At 42.3% G+C, this 14,868-nt stretch overlaps 1 protein-coding gene across 7 annotated transcripts in view; it reads left to right on the forward strand.

Moving 5' to 3' along the window:
* The window catches only part of IKZF4 (IKAROS family zinc finger 4), a 98,653-nt gene that overhangs the window by 38,436 nt on the left and 45,349 nt on the right, over positions 1–14,868 (forward strand). For 2 of the 7 annotated variants that reach the window (XM_084837377.1, XM_084837375.1), the window contains exon 2: positions 3,173–3,227. In XM_084837377.1, the coding sequence (XP_084693503.1) occupies positions 3,188–3,227 (40 nt within the window). In that variant the 5' untranslated portion in view covers positions 3,173–3,187. Of the gene's footprint in view, positions 1–3,172; positions 3,228–10,482; positions 10,570–10,948; positions 10,997–14,868 lie in introns of those variants that run through there. The other 5 variants (XM_084837378.1, XM_084837376.1, XM_084837379.1 and 2 more) reach the window with 4 other exon arrangements.

Raw genomic sequence — 14,868 nt, forward strand, 5'->3', positions numbered from 1 at the left:
ATTGCTGGTTTCCTCTCATTATTTTTTCCTTCTTTAGCACTGTTTTGCTATTTAAAAAAATTAAATGCAAGAGGCTGTTCAAGAGACTTTTAAGAGACTACTCACCACATTCTATTCCCCAGATGCAGTCAACAGAGACTATTCCCCAGATGCAGTCAACAGGAAGCAATGAATAAAAATATCTAAAGTAATAGAAGGATAGGACCTGCAAACAGGAAACTTTAATTAACATTGCAAAGGACCTTTGCTGAATGGGATTTAGCCATGAGCAAACATAGAAAGATCTTGGCCATGAAGAAGGGCATGAATGCTTAATGCAGCGCTATATAAGTGGTTGCATGGAATCTCCATTTTAATTCAGTTCCCAGCTAGTTATGGAAAACTGATTATTTACCATCACTAAAAGGCCGTAGTGTAGAAGCAATGTTTACTATCACCTGGGGCTACTCCTTAGGAGGAGAAAAATATTGGGGACTCGACCCTGTGTGGTCAGAGGCAGGAAGAAGGAATTTAAGCAGTGTGAGCCAGTGTGGTGTAGTGGTTAGTGTTGGACTGAGACTCAGGAGATCCAGGTTCTTGTCCCCACTTGGCCATGATGCTCACTGGATGACTTAGGGCCAGTCACTGACTCTCAGCCTAACCTATCTCACATGGTTGTTCTGAGGATAAAACAGAGAAGAGGAGGATCATGTAAGCCACCTTGGGTTCCTTGCAAGAGGAAAAATGGTGGGGTATAAATGTAATAATAAATAAAAAGCAATCTGGAGAAAATGGTTGTCTGTCTCATAGCAACATCTGTCAGTTCAATATGTGAAGAGGCACACCTGTATAAGTTCCATTTAATGGTGGAACATTAAAAGTGAGTTGCTAATTTTTCTTCTTTGCCCATACCTCATTCCAACAAATACTGATCTTGTGAAGAATGTCATACTTCTCTTAGTAATTGCTTATGCCTCCTTAAAGCGCGCATTGACTAAACCCACTCTGATCAACAGTGGATTTGCTATCCTTGCAGTAGGACCAGTTGTATCGCTGTCCATGGTTCTCAAATCATGAGGTGGGCATGGGTAGTGCATAGAGGGGAATGAGTTCTTTCTTGACTCCTCTCTTTGGTTTTGGGGTGGAGTTGCATGACCACTTTCCAAATGTGGTTTGTTTTAAACTTCCTGCATAGCAATATGATGAGCCAGCTGTTGACTGAACGTATAACCAAGGGTTACCGACAACCAGAAGTGGGGAGTAGGAGTGGTAATGCTTGACTTATCACCTGAAGATTGGCTCTCCTTACAGTTAGAGATGGAAAGTTTTTAAAGCAATCACCTTATAGTAAGTGGTAGTTTGAGTCTATGCTCAGTCTGTGTATTGATTGAGATAGAGATTGAATGGGCCGTGTGTTTCTCCACTTCCTAATAATGTTTGTGATGGGGAGGTTGCTTTCAAATGTATTTCCATTAATAAGTTTACAGTATGCTGTTAATCCATGTGGATTTGCACCTTTCATTCTTGAGCTTTTTAAAAAATATGCCTCTTCCCAGACCCAAGACCTTGAGTTACAAACACCTCCCCCCACCCCCGAATTAGGGAGACTGACTTTGACAGTCAGATAATCATTGGTCCATTTGCTGTTGACAGGGGACTTATAACCCCCCTCTGTGAGCTGTTTTACTGTCTATATACTCTTGTTCTTATAAATTACTTCTCATAATGGATTGGAATGGAGAATGGATTGCATTGTCTTCCATATTTGGAAGCTATTCTAACATCCATCAGTGCTCTCACCTTTGTTTAGACATAAGTACATCCCTTGACTTTTCTCCCAGAAATATTGCATTCTACCCTCATCTTTTTAATAATTTGCATGCAAACTATTTTATTAGTCCATAGGTGTGCCCTATTATAAATGCTTAAAAAGAAAGCGGAAAAGGTTAATTCTGTGTTTCCCTTGTGTTCTGCAAACTGCACCTATATTTTGGCTTAAGTATCTAATATATCTCAGGAAGTCATTGCTCTTAATTGTTTTCCCCAATGAGTTCTCATTTCTCAGCTTACTGGCAGGCAATTACAACATGAATTCAAAATGGTAAAATTTGTGCTTGTTTTCACTCACTTTTTTAAATATCCAGTGTAATTGGGGTGGAGGAAAGGCATTTGAATGTATAAAATGTTCATTAACTCCATGGGGTGCTAAGTAGCAAGATATATACAGCATGATCCACTGCTGAAAATGCCTGTTTCTTTGAAAATGTTTGTTTCTAGGCTGCTCAGGGATGTGCTGTGTTAGTTTTCAGGCTCATTGCCCAAATTATTCCTTTTCATTGATGAAATGAAACTGCACTCGTGCATTTGGAGCTCAGTATTACCTGCTTGTTGTACCTTCCTATAGACCAACATCAATTTTTAGTTCAGACTCGGCTTGAAGAGTGGATGACAGCAGAGAGTCAGTTTTGTTGAAAATGAATTGCATTGGACAGTTGTTACTGTACCTTGCCACTGAAGGATTCAAAATTAGCTGTGGCCTGTGGCCACATGTGTTCTAGACCAATGAAGATTGAATTTGGTCTTGCCTCATCAGATGTAAGACTGACAGCTGCTCCTTCCTTGCAACCTTTTGAAGCAGTGTTTAGCTTCTGTTTTGTGAACTAACACCATTTGACAGTCTCCCTCCTTACATAAAGAGCAGCTAGACACAGCTGAAAAAGCTGCTGAAATTTTGCTGCATTGCTGCCACGAAATGAAAGTTACTAGCCAATGTGTATATCGAGCTTTTTTATTTCCAGTAGAACAGTGTATGTCAAGTCACTTCTTTTTCTGTGTTGCCAAACTACGGCTTAGTACACTTACACTCCCCGATTACCATCTGGCATCTACTCCTTATGTGGTCCTATATTCCAGCTGGAGATATTTTTTCTTCTGTTTTGTAAAACATAGAAATAAATTATTTTTCCCAGTGTTATTAAAAATAACTCCATGGTAGTGTCCACAATTGAATTGTGGCTCCAAAAATGTGTGTTAATGCAAATGAAGTGGTTTAGTTAATTCTGATATTTTAGGATGCTGCTGCACCCATGTGCAACAGGGAGAGTGGGGGGCAGGGGAGGAAATCTTGCAAATAGGCTCCTGCTTTAATTTACATCTGCTATTTTGACACATCTCTGTCTCTCTTTTTCTTCAGCAGAGTGTCTTAAAGATGGATATAGAGGACTGCAATGGACGCTCTTACATATCTGGTATGTTCTTATTTGCCTTTCTCAGATCTCCAACTGATATTTTAATATATTTTGTCTTGAATTCTAACCATTACATTTTGTAAAAGACAATGCAGGGCTGTCTTTTGGTCACAATGAACTTCCAGTTCAGACATGTGCACACTGAAATGTTCAGCATGGCTGAGGGATTGTGGAGTCACGTGACTTCCTCCCAACAGTTGCCTGATGTTGTCTCTCGTTTCAGGGAGCTAGTTCCTGCGTCTGTTACTTGCTTCAAGTTCTGAGGAGTGGAGATGTAGGAGAATAACCTTCTCCCCACCTTTCTCCCTCTGGCCAGTGGTGGTTGCTCCAAGGATTGACTGCCACTGGAGCTATCACCTGAATGATTGCAACAGCCAGCCTCTGTTCTGGTCAACTGAGCAGTGACTGGGTGATTCATGGCCTCTTCTCTTCCTGCCCATACTCAGCTCAGCGTAATGTTCCAAAATCAGCCTGAGACAGGAGGCCATGTCCCACCTGGTCACTGTGCATCAATCTCGTGGGGCAAAGTTATCTTCCTGCCTGCCTGCTGTTGGCTTGGAGCAGCACTCCAAACTCAGCACAGCTAGGGATGGATAACCATGCTCCATTAAGCTGCTATTCCATGAATGGGTGGCATAAGATGCTGGGAGGAGAAGGTGAGCAAAATATTGCAGCTTGGTATCTGCCCACCTGCCAAATTTGATATGTATTTTTGCTATTAAATATAACCGATTTGCAGCATAGGGCTGTAATGCACAGCAATTAAATTAGTTAACTATAGATTAGGTGTTCAGAACTTTTTTCTGATTTGGGGGGCAGATGGTCAGTGGGCATAGTGGGCACTGCATGAAACAATTCTGCTGGTGCAGGGAAGAGCAGGTGCTCTTCCCACTGTCTGCATCCCTGCCACCCGCATCCCCACTATTATCTCCAATCTGAGATTGGCGAAAACAGTGGGGATTCTTCCAGGGGGCAGGGGTTAGAGGACAAGCCCTACCCCCTGTAGGAGCCCCAGAGGCTCCATGGGCTAAATTAGGGAGCTCAGTGGTCCTGGGATTCTGCACCCCTGCTATAGATACTTCTATGTGCTTATCAATTCAACGCTATTCCATTCACTAAGAATTTAGAGCAAATCTTTGCACTACAGACTAAAGGAAAAACTACTCTTCCATTGCTTGACTGGGACAAGTAGTTCTTACTGAGCACAAGCTGTTTTCCAGGTCCCCCAGATATCAGCGTACCTTGATTCTGTGCTTCTGTGCTTTTAACATTAGCTTGACCATAGGCTAGATTTCTGTTATGGGCTCATATTAAATATGAGCCCAGAAAGAATTTGGATAGTGTTACAGTGAAAATATTATCCTTCAAATTATGGGTACTTTATGGTTAGGGAAGTTAAGTGGAATAGCTTCTTCCATTGATGAATCCACAAATAGTTGAATGCTTCTGCATTATTTTAAGTATATGCCTGCCTGAATTTTATCCTGTCCCTGAACACACTCTTTGGAAAGAACTGTAAGTCTAAGGTTAAATTTGAAGTTATGAAATCAACTGCTACCCAAGCATTCAGTATCGGGAGTACGCTAATTGAAATGTATTAGTAATGCTAACTCAAACTGCAGTAACTTAAAGGCATTTTTCGAAGAAGAGTTGTCATGAGCATTTGTTCAAGTAGAGCCTGATCCATGCATATTTGTTTTTAAATAAATCCAATTTACAGTAAATGTGCATAGGATAGGAAGCATAAGATAGGAAAGAATGTAGAGAAGGTAAAAGTAGATTTGTTGGACCAATTGGCGGATAAGCAAAAACAGAGTGTTCTTCCATTTGCTTAGCTCTCCTACAGGATTTAAGTAGTGAGGGTAAAAATAATAATAATCAAACCCTTAAAGGCATGGATTATGCCAGATACTGATACCCACTGGTTTTGAAGAAAAAGTATGAGAACCTGCATAACTAGAAATTAAGATATATAATCTTACTTTGTTGGCTGTTTCTCTTTGACAGAAAAGCATAGAGTCCTTATTGGACAGAGTAATTAAAATAATTATGAATCAAAGAAGGATTATAAAAGCTACTTGCACATTAAAATACATTGATGTAAATGAAAAACTGTATTGACTGAGTAGCATTTAGAAGGGACCACTGGAAAAATGAGCTGGCTTCTTTGTACTGAAAGCCCCACTAAGTTGGTCGCAGGACTGGCCATACATGAAGCTCAGTTTGGGAGGGGCAGTGGAATGAGCACCCTCCTCAGCACTGCCTGTCTGAGCTCTCCCCACTTCTGCCGCTGCCATCTCCAGCTGCTGTTATAATCCCCCCAAAATGCAATGCCTGGTGTGACGATGTCACCCTGACCATTGCATTCTAAGGTTTTAAAATCGTGGCCGACTGCTGCCAAGTCCAGTGCTCTTCCTCCTCTGGAGCCTAGCAGGATCTTGATCCCTACTTCACAATGTTGCCACCACTGCCAGGATTGGGTAAACTGCAGCTGTTGTGCAGGGGGAAGGTGCGAGTAACTGGTGTTGGCAGCAGCCAGGGCTCAGGCTCATCACGTGGCACCAGTGCCACTGCCACCAGCAGTCATTTCCATGGTTCCCCCCACCCCCTGATGAGCACAGTTTACCTGGTTCTGGTAGTGGCATCTCGAACAAGGAGCAGAGCTCCTGCTTGGCTTTGGAGTAGCATAACTACAGACAGCTGCCATTTTAAATGCCCCCAAATGCAATGCGCAATGTAACAATGTCATGATGGGCTTTGCATTTGGGGTTTTTTAAATGGTGGCCGTCTGGTGCTCCTCTGGAGCCAAGCAGGAGCTTGGCTTCTACTTCAGGATGCCACAGCACTGCCACCACCAGTTAAATTGGACTCATTGAGCAAGGAGAGGGTGCAAGTTGCTGGTGGTGGGCAAGGGCAATGTGGGGGGTGGCCCAGTTGGGGGTGGCAGCCTTTCCTTACCCATTCCACACAGCAGCATGACTTGGCCCAGCCCTGGTTGGTGAGAAGGATTTTGGTTACTAGAGATATGTACCCACCCAGTAAAATTCACCCCCTAGTTCAGCTTTCCCCATTGTGGTGCCCACCAGACATGTTGAACTGTGACTCCCATCATCCCAGCCATCATAGCCAACACTTCTGGAGAGTACTATGTTAGGGAAGGCTCTACTGAAGAAACATCTTAGACTGCAAAACATCTTTTGTCCTGGACAAAGTATATTGATGAAGTTGTAGCGACACCAATAATTCTCAATGATACAAAGAACAGGCTGATCTGGTGGTAGTTGGGATTAAGAAATGTTGGCCAGTATATGCAAAATATGAAAGAACAGTGAACACAGATCACATTAAGCAGCTGCATGGAATGTACACTGGTGGGATCAAATAATTTTGGGGAGACTATGCAGTAGTGCCTTGGAGTTTAACGACTGTATGTTTGGCATATACCTTAAAAGCCAGTCACTATCAAGTGAATATTATGAGACTGAAATAAATGCTTTTATGGAGGTATCTAAAGGTTATTGAGTTAGGAGTGTGGGAAATCGGTAATTTGTAGGCCACAGATCACAGTAATCAGTAGGCTGTGGCTAACTGTGTGCTGAATCAATGCATAATTGTATGTGGCTGTTTTGCAAAATGCTAATTAACTTTTCATTCCTTAGTGCTGGTAAATCATCCGGACCAGTGAAGGCCAAATTTATAATACTCCCCAGGAGGACAGATTTTGATAAAGAGACCTGCTGGGGATCAGATTATGGGAACGAGATGTAAAGTCCTGATTGTTTTAGACAAATCAAGGTTTAGTCAATGATTGTTTGAAACCTAGTGGGCTGTGGGAACATCCTAACATGTTAATAAAATGGAGACAGAAACGCCACTGTTTTACGTGTGGTAGGTGTTTGCTTGTACAAAAATATACAAAAATATATTGTGTATTTACTATTGAATCCTAAGGTTTGCCATTCTAGCTATGATTGGAACCCTCTGCATTCACAGATGTTGATGAGGGATCAATAAAGAAGCAACCATTACTTGTCCGGTCCCTGGCTGGGTGGTTTAATTCAATTTCATGTACAGAACATGGCTTCCTTGTGGGATTTATGCTTTCCATACCATGCAGTCCAGTATGCTGCAGATGAGCTGTGCCTTCTTTTTCAATGGAGCTCTGTATGTACTACATTTCTGACATTAGTGTATCATGTGGATCAAGAAGAACTTGCAAGCAAGTTGAGCAAAGCTATGCAAGAAATACAGCAGAGATGTTACCTGGTTTGTCTGTTGATGGGGAGTTGTCCTAGAGATCCAAGTGATCGCTCCTGTTCAGAGAGTTTTAAGTGGTCACTCCCATTCAGATGCTTGGCTCACACCAAAAGAGGTGCCAGCATGTTCTTAACTTTTACCACAATGGCAGTCATGTTTATTCAACAAAAGCCTTTCAGACTGATTTTGAAAAGCATGGAAAAGTCTTTCCCCAGCCAGGGATCCAGAAATGTACTTGTCAGATTTCCAGTGGCACAAGTAATCAGTTTTTTAATAGCACTCTAAAGAAGCAAGATGCTTCACTGCTGTTCGAGTTCTGTCCCTGCCCTGAAATGGGGTAGGGGTTGGGTTGGTGGCAACTATAAAGCATGGCCAACCAAACATTGTGGATCCCTATTCCCACTTCTTTTTGGATTGGCTAATAAAGCTAGGACTGTTCTCAGGTTTACTCAGATCATGGAATCTGGTCCTTCCTCTTCTTTGACTGGTAATCTCATCCTATCTCCAACCATTGTTGGATTTTTCTGGAGCAGCAAAGCTGGATGTGGTTTCTGTTTTCCTCTCTTCCAGCCCTTCTCTCTCTCTTGAAAACTTTTTTTTAACTTAAATTGTGTGTTCCTCCTGTTCATGTGTATACTCGTCATGGAAAATATTGTGCATGTATGCCATTGTGATCCCACCAAGGAAAGAAATAGAACTCCAGGGCAATTACTGTAACTGAATATTAGCAATAGCTCCTCCTCCTCAACTAGTGTAGACAAGGCCAACACCCTGAAATGTGGTTCACAGGGTTTCCATTCAAGCACATTTTTGTACCACGAGATGTTGGATTCAGGGCCATTTGCCCTCATTGACCTGGGGTAATATACAGCAGCAGAGTGCTTAGACCAGGGGACGGCAGTCTGGTGCCCCCCAGATGTTTTGGACCACAATGGCCATAATTGGCCATGCTGCTGCTGCTGTTGTTTAAATTTCTTAAATACTTTTCTACGAAAAAGGACTTCAAGGTAACTCTCAACAAAAATTAAGGCATAGACATACAACAATTTAAAACAGGTTAAAAAATAACAATAAAGTACCACAACCCACTAAAACAACTAAATTAAGAAGCCCATCTTTTGCTGTCAAATGCCTGGGAATACAGGAAAGGCTTAATCTGCAACCGAACAGATGACAATGTTGGTGCTAGGCAGACCTCACTGGGAAGAACATTCCCATGCTAGCTGGGGCTTATGGAAGTTGTAGTCCAAAGCTTCTGGAAGGCACTAGTTTGCCTACCCCTGACATAGATCATACACTCTCATTATGCTCTCGTACACTGTGAGTGTAAATTATACCAGGCAGAAGCAGGGAGGATGCATGTTGCAGCGTAGACCTGGGAGGTCAGAAATGTATCAAAGTGTGAAATTAGCACTTTGTGATAAATGCATCAGACAGACCGGGCTAGAAAAATCTCAGGATCTGGCCATCTAGCTTTGAAAAATATGATGCTGGCATCCTCTGCAGTTCTGCAATGAAAACAGCTTCTGATTCAGGAATGACTTTTCCCTAACAAAGGCGTGGGATGGCTCTGAAATAGTTAGAGCTGCAACTTTAAATTGATTTAAATCAATTAATCTAACTGATCCAACTGTATCCATTTAAAAAGGTGCCTCTGGTTAACTGGGTGGCAGATCTTTAACATTATTGTTAATACAAATACTGATTAAAAAACATGGGTAGTAGGCGCCATCTTGGAAAGGGCAAATGCCTCTTCTTTCTCACACAAATGAGAATGAATGTTTCTTCAGAGATAATACCTGTTGTGGCATGTGTGCATCATTTAAAATAAAAGTGTACTTTTTCCTTTATAACTATTTTATTATTCAAATTGATTAAATCTGCAATAATCAACTAAACTTTCTACAGCATACACTTCCTCTTTTTCTGAATTGTCTTTTGAACAGGCATGATTGAAATATAACAGGAACAAGGCATATTATTAATCAGAAGATTAGAATCATAGAATAGTAGGGTTGGAAGGGGCCTATAAGACCATTGAGCCCAATCCCGTATTTACATAAATCACAGTATTTATGTTCCCAATTAAAAACAAAAAGTGTATTTCCAGGAAGTTATTACATTCTTGGGGGAAAAGAGAGAAGAGGACATTCTTTTGAGTAAGAACTTCAGTGGAATAATGGGGTTGACTCTTGACAGGTCCCGGAAAATTTCCAGATATTTTAAAGCTTGAGTAAGAAATAATTTACTCTATCTCTGAAGGTATTACTATCCAAAAGAACAGGATAATATGTTTTGCAAGCTTCCACACTCCACATATTCAGTATATATCTTTGGGGGCGGGAGGAACCACAATTTACACAAGTAAAGAATGTTCAGATTAAACCATTTATTTATGCCAGTCATGCACCATTCGTTCTAACCTGGCTACTGTTTGGCCAGGAAAATTGGTTAGACAAAGGCAGATGGATACTTTATTATTACAGGATGAATCAACTGTGTCAAGTGTGAAGCAATCCCTAATACATTTTTTTCCCTATTAAACACCAATGGAGTTTTTCATTGTACTTATGCAGTTTCTGCTGTCAGTTACTGGAGTGTTAAAAGCTCTTTGATGGGAGCTCTTACCTTTCCAGAGCAACACATTCTTTCCTGTACACAGCATCCATTTCTGTTGCCAAAGTGATGTAGGGTAGACCACAGCTGTGGTGTTTTTACGTGGACTTCCTTGCCCCCATCTAGCTAGGTTAATGTTTTTTAAAACTCACAAAAGAGATACTGCCCTGTAACTGATGGCTCTATTTTAGGAGACAGACAAGGCATAAAGCATTAGGGGAGCAAGCCTGAATCTCAGCGAAAGGGGACACTGCAGCCGTATGGATTCCTGCTCTAATCGTGCTGCTTGACTGTAAAATGACGGCCGTTTCTCTCACTTCCAGGAATCTCTTCTTCCTGGAAGGTGAGTGGCTGAGTTCACCCTACTGCCGAGATGCAGCCACATACACTCACAGTCTGTATTCCAGTGCTGTTTCCAAGGAGTTGGCTGTGATAACACTCCAGGGTATCTTCAGCAAGGTAGAATAATGTAAGTTAAATGGGAAGGGGTGGCTGTCTGAAATAACTCCATGCTGTTTCTGTTTTTATTTACACCTGGCACCATTTGGGGGTAGGTGGGGTGTTTCTGATGCCATGCAGAGCAGTGGAAGAAGTGACTCAGTTTAGATGCAGATAAATTGATCCCTAGAATTCCTTATCTGTGCAAGGGGGATCGTGGCTGTTCAAAATGTGACTGCAGGCCGTTTGATATGGATGAACAACAAAAAGGGCAAGATAAGAGCAGTATGTGTTTATAAAGGAGCTGCCAAAGAACTCCCCTTCTCTCCTCCCCCCCCCCCGCCCCCTGCTACTGAGTATTCAGTAAAAGCCTAGGGAGAGGGAGGGACCATAATTCACTCTGTGTTCTGGGGAGGAGCAGAACCTAGATTCAAGTCATTGATGCTTAATTTGCTCTGGTGAGAGCTGTTTGTTGCTGCTGGCTATTTTGCTTAACCATGTTATTTCTGACTTCTAATTCAAATTTAATATCCACATTGAGGGGAGTGTGGTTGCTTCTGGGTGCTTACATAGGTTTAGTGTGCCATAGATTCCCTGTTTAGCCGTTTGAGGAATGGAGGGGTTAAGGGAAAAGGCCCCAACCTCTGGCCCTCTAAGGAGAGGAAGAGAAAACAGGTATTTTGAAAAAGATATAAATTTTCAATAGGCACACGCATTGTATGCCATTCTTACATTAAACTTGAGTTCACCTGGTTGGAACAGTATGTTTCCTTTCTCTTGGTAGATGCTGGACTGTGTTAAGCTATGTGAGCATGAGAACAGGAGCTCGTTCAAGCTCGGAAGAAAACCACCTGTTTCTATACTAAAGCCTCACCAATGAGACCTTCTCCAGAATTGCTTCCTATCTTTTAGAGCTTGCATTCTAAGTAGATAAGAGTGCTTTCAGACGATGGAAGCACTAAGCAGAAACTGGAATGGGTCGCGGCAGGGAGTGCCTCGCGGCAGGGAGTGCCTCGTGGAAAAGATGTGCAGGGGCTTGGCACTATTATTGCACTGCAATGGCTGTGCTACCCGTAATGATCGTGCTCCTCCAAATGCACTACCAGTTATAATCACGGGGCTTGCCCTGGTCCCCATGTGAATAAATTTGTGCCACTGCTCCCGAAAGACTCTGTCTGGAAGTACCCTAGGTTGGAGACAGGCCTGGCACAAGGTCTCTTGCTACCTGAGGCGAGAGAGGAGGAGCTGCTGTTGTCCTCCCTTCCCTTGTCTCACGCTCCACTTACCTTTCCCTCCACCCCATTGGAAGAAGCATCTGCAGGGCTATCATGAGACCTCGTGGGGCTCTCGAGACCTCTGCAGGTGTGTCTTCCGGCCACAGATTACAAGGGAAGGAGGGTGGTGGTGGTTGTTCTAGAGAGCTCCATCGACTGCTCTCTCGCTGTGGCAGATGTTTCTCCAGACAGGTGCCCTGCTTGGCACCCTATTAGAACACTAAAATACATCTACTCTCTATAGTGAGAGGCTAGATTTACAACAATGCTGTTACCTGAGGTGGCAAACCTACGTCTGAGCTATACCACTTCAGCAAGCCAGGTATGAGTGTTGAGCCTGTGTGCTCTTCCCTTGAACCCCCGCCCCCCCAATTGATTGCCAGTTTTGATGCTGTGATCCTGGATCATTTAAACCACAGTTCTTTTAATGTCATTTTACTAACCAGCATCTCCTAAATCATGGTTTGATCCTGGTTTAAGATGCTGGTTGGTAAACTGACATTAACAGTGCAATCCTGTATATGTCTACTCAGAAATAAATCCCTTGGAGTTTAATGGGACTTTCTCCCAAGTAAGTGGATATAAGATTGCAACCTAAGTCAGAGTTCCTTTCTTTGGACACAGTGGGGGAATCCTGGTTTGAATAAACGAGGATACAAGTGTCAAGGCTGGTGCACAATGGGAGGAGGGGTGAGGGAGTAGCACATGGGCCTGATGCTTCTTCCTGGCTTCCTAAACCATGTTGGTACATTACATTCCAAAGGGGAAAGTTTGTCCCTTATCCTATTCCCTATGATTTACTGAGCCATTACCTTCATTTCCCCCTGCCCCTTGAGCTTCTTTGGAATAACCTTTAAAAGTCATCATGCCCCATCTTAAATTGTGCCTTTTAGATTTAGCTTATCTAATCCCTTTACCTTTACTTCACATGGGGATGTTTGAAGACTGCTGTTGAATCCTAGTTATTGACACTTGCAATCATCCACACTTTGCATCACAGTCCGTCTTCGACACACGGTTGGCTGCTGGGCAGCCAACTTATCAGCTCACATAATTCATTAAAGGAAAATTTGGTTAAAGTCAGTGGAGCATCTTCACCCTGCAAAGTGTTCAGGAAGCTCCAGATTGTCCACTTTAAATGAACAATGCCCAGCTTAGTATTGGTGTTAAAAGTTTAGCCAGGCATTGGATTATAAGTGTTTGTCCATAAAGCCCTTATGCAATGAGTTGGATGATGTAATGATGGCTAATCTTTTAAATTAGGAAATTTTGGCAGGTGTAGTTTTTCATGCCACAGTGCTGCAAGAACTTGATAAGCTAGCAAAATTCCATGAACTGCTTAACAAAGATACTAGAGCGCTAATGCTGAAAGGTTGGCCTTTGATATGCGGGGGGGGGGGGTGAGAGTGAGGGGGTGGTAGTGTAGAGAGCATTGTACATTTATCGCCTGTTGGTCTGAATCCACTAAAATAATTGTTAACCTGTTGCTCTTGAACTGAAAAAATCTGTGTCTGGGTATGTTAAGGCTCATCCCTAAACTGACCTTTCACTGAATGGTTTGAAAGCTGTAACAACTGAGGTATCAGCTCATTTAAGGGAACCTTTCAGCTGAAAGAGTTGAGAGAAACTCTGTGGGATGGAGCACACATGAGAGAATGACAGACATACTCCAAGAAGTCTGATAACTTGTAAGCATTTATCAATACAAGCTGAGACTGATATTGTCAAGACATTTTTAAAAACTTAAAGTGTAAACCCCATCTAGCACAGGATTTACTTTTGGGTAAATTTGCATAGGATTGCACTGTTAGAAGAACTAGATGCACATCCCCTGAATGGAGGAGATCCTGATGCAAGCGGGTTTTGAGCCCTGAGACTGTGGTTCACACGATTGCTGGAGCCACAGCATTTTTTTAAGCCACAGAGGGTTGCAGCATGTGCTGGTGGCCATTGCGAATATTCAACCTGTGGCAGGCCATCACCATGGCTTATTGTGACATGTGAACCCAGGGCAGAGTGGGTTGTTGCCATGGTTAACAAATGATCCACAACCCAAAAACAGCCCATGGGTTGTGGGGGGTTCATTAACCATGGCAACAACTCACCCTCACTGGGTTCACACATCATGATATGGGCTGCTGTGATAATGCAAATAGTGGCCACATTTACCTAACCATCCTATAGACCACAGGAAGAGGACTTGGGCTTCTGTGACAATGAGTGGGCTCAAGATTGTCCACTTTAAATGAACAATGCCCAGCTTAGTATTGGTGTTAAAAGTTTAGCCAGGCATTGGATTATAAGTGTTTGTTCATAAAGCCCTTATGCAATGAGTTGGATGATGGTACTGATGGCTAACCTTTTAAATTAGGAAATTTAAAGCTTTTTGCACCAGGATATAAGAATTTATGATGGGCTATACAAATGGAATTTTGCATCAGCACAAAATGGCATTACATGGGCATTGAGTTCCAGGCAGTTATGCCAGGGCAAATATTGAGATGGGTGTGTAAAGCCCACTGTAACCTTTTAAGAACACACACGTTTTTGTGATATAGCAATGTCAGTTTGGTGTGTGCCTGTGGAGAGACTGAGGTGTCACTAGGAAAAAGAAATTATTGAGAGCTTTTTCAGAATTAATACATTGCACAATTAATTTTTTTTAAAATCAAGAGTAACATTCCAATACAGATTAAGAAATGAAGTCAAGGCAATAGTACATTGTGATGAACAATTTAGACAATATTATACATTAAATAAGGATGTAGTAAATGCATGGTTAGACAGAAAAAAAAGTCCTACAACTCCCAGCATTTTCCAGCCAGCAAAAGCTGGTTGGGGAATGCTGGGAATTGTAGGACTTTTTTCTGTCTAAACATGCATAGGATTGCGCCCTAAGATAGTCTTTCCAAAATGATGAATGAGCCTAGGGTGGGCATGGGCGGGTGGGTTCTTATTAATATAAAAAGTGGAAATCACACGCTAAAAAAAGAAGTCGGACTTAACAGTGCCTCTATTCTAGCGCAAGGGGTTAGCTTCTCTAAAAGGGCAAGCTG

Source organism: Heloderma suspectum, chromosome 2 (genome assembly GCF_057233095.1).
Source record: "Heloderma suspectum isolate Gila_16-S chromosome 2, 16-S_ref, whole genome shotgun sequence".
In the NCBI taxonomy this organism is placed as follows: domain Eukaryota; kingdom Metazoa; phylum Chordata; class Lepidosauria; order Squamata; family Helodermatidae; genus Heloderma; species Heloderma suspectum.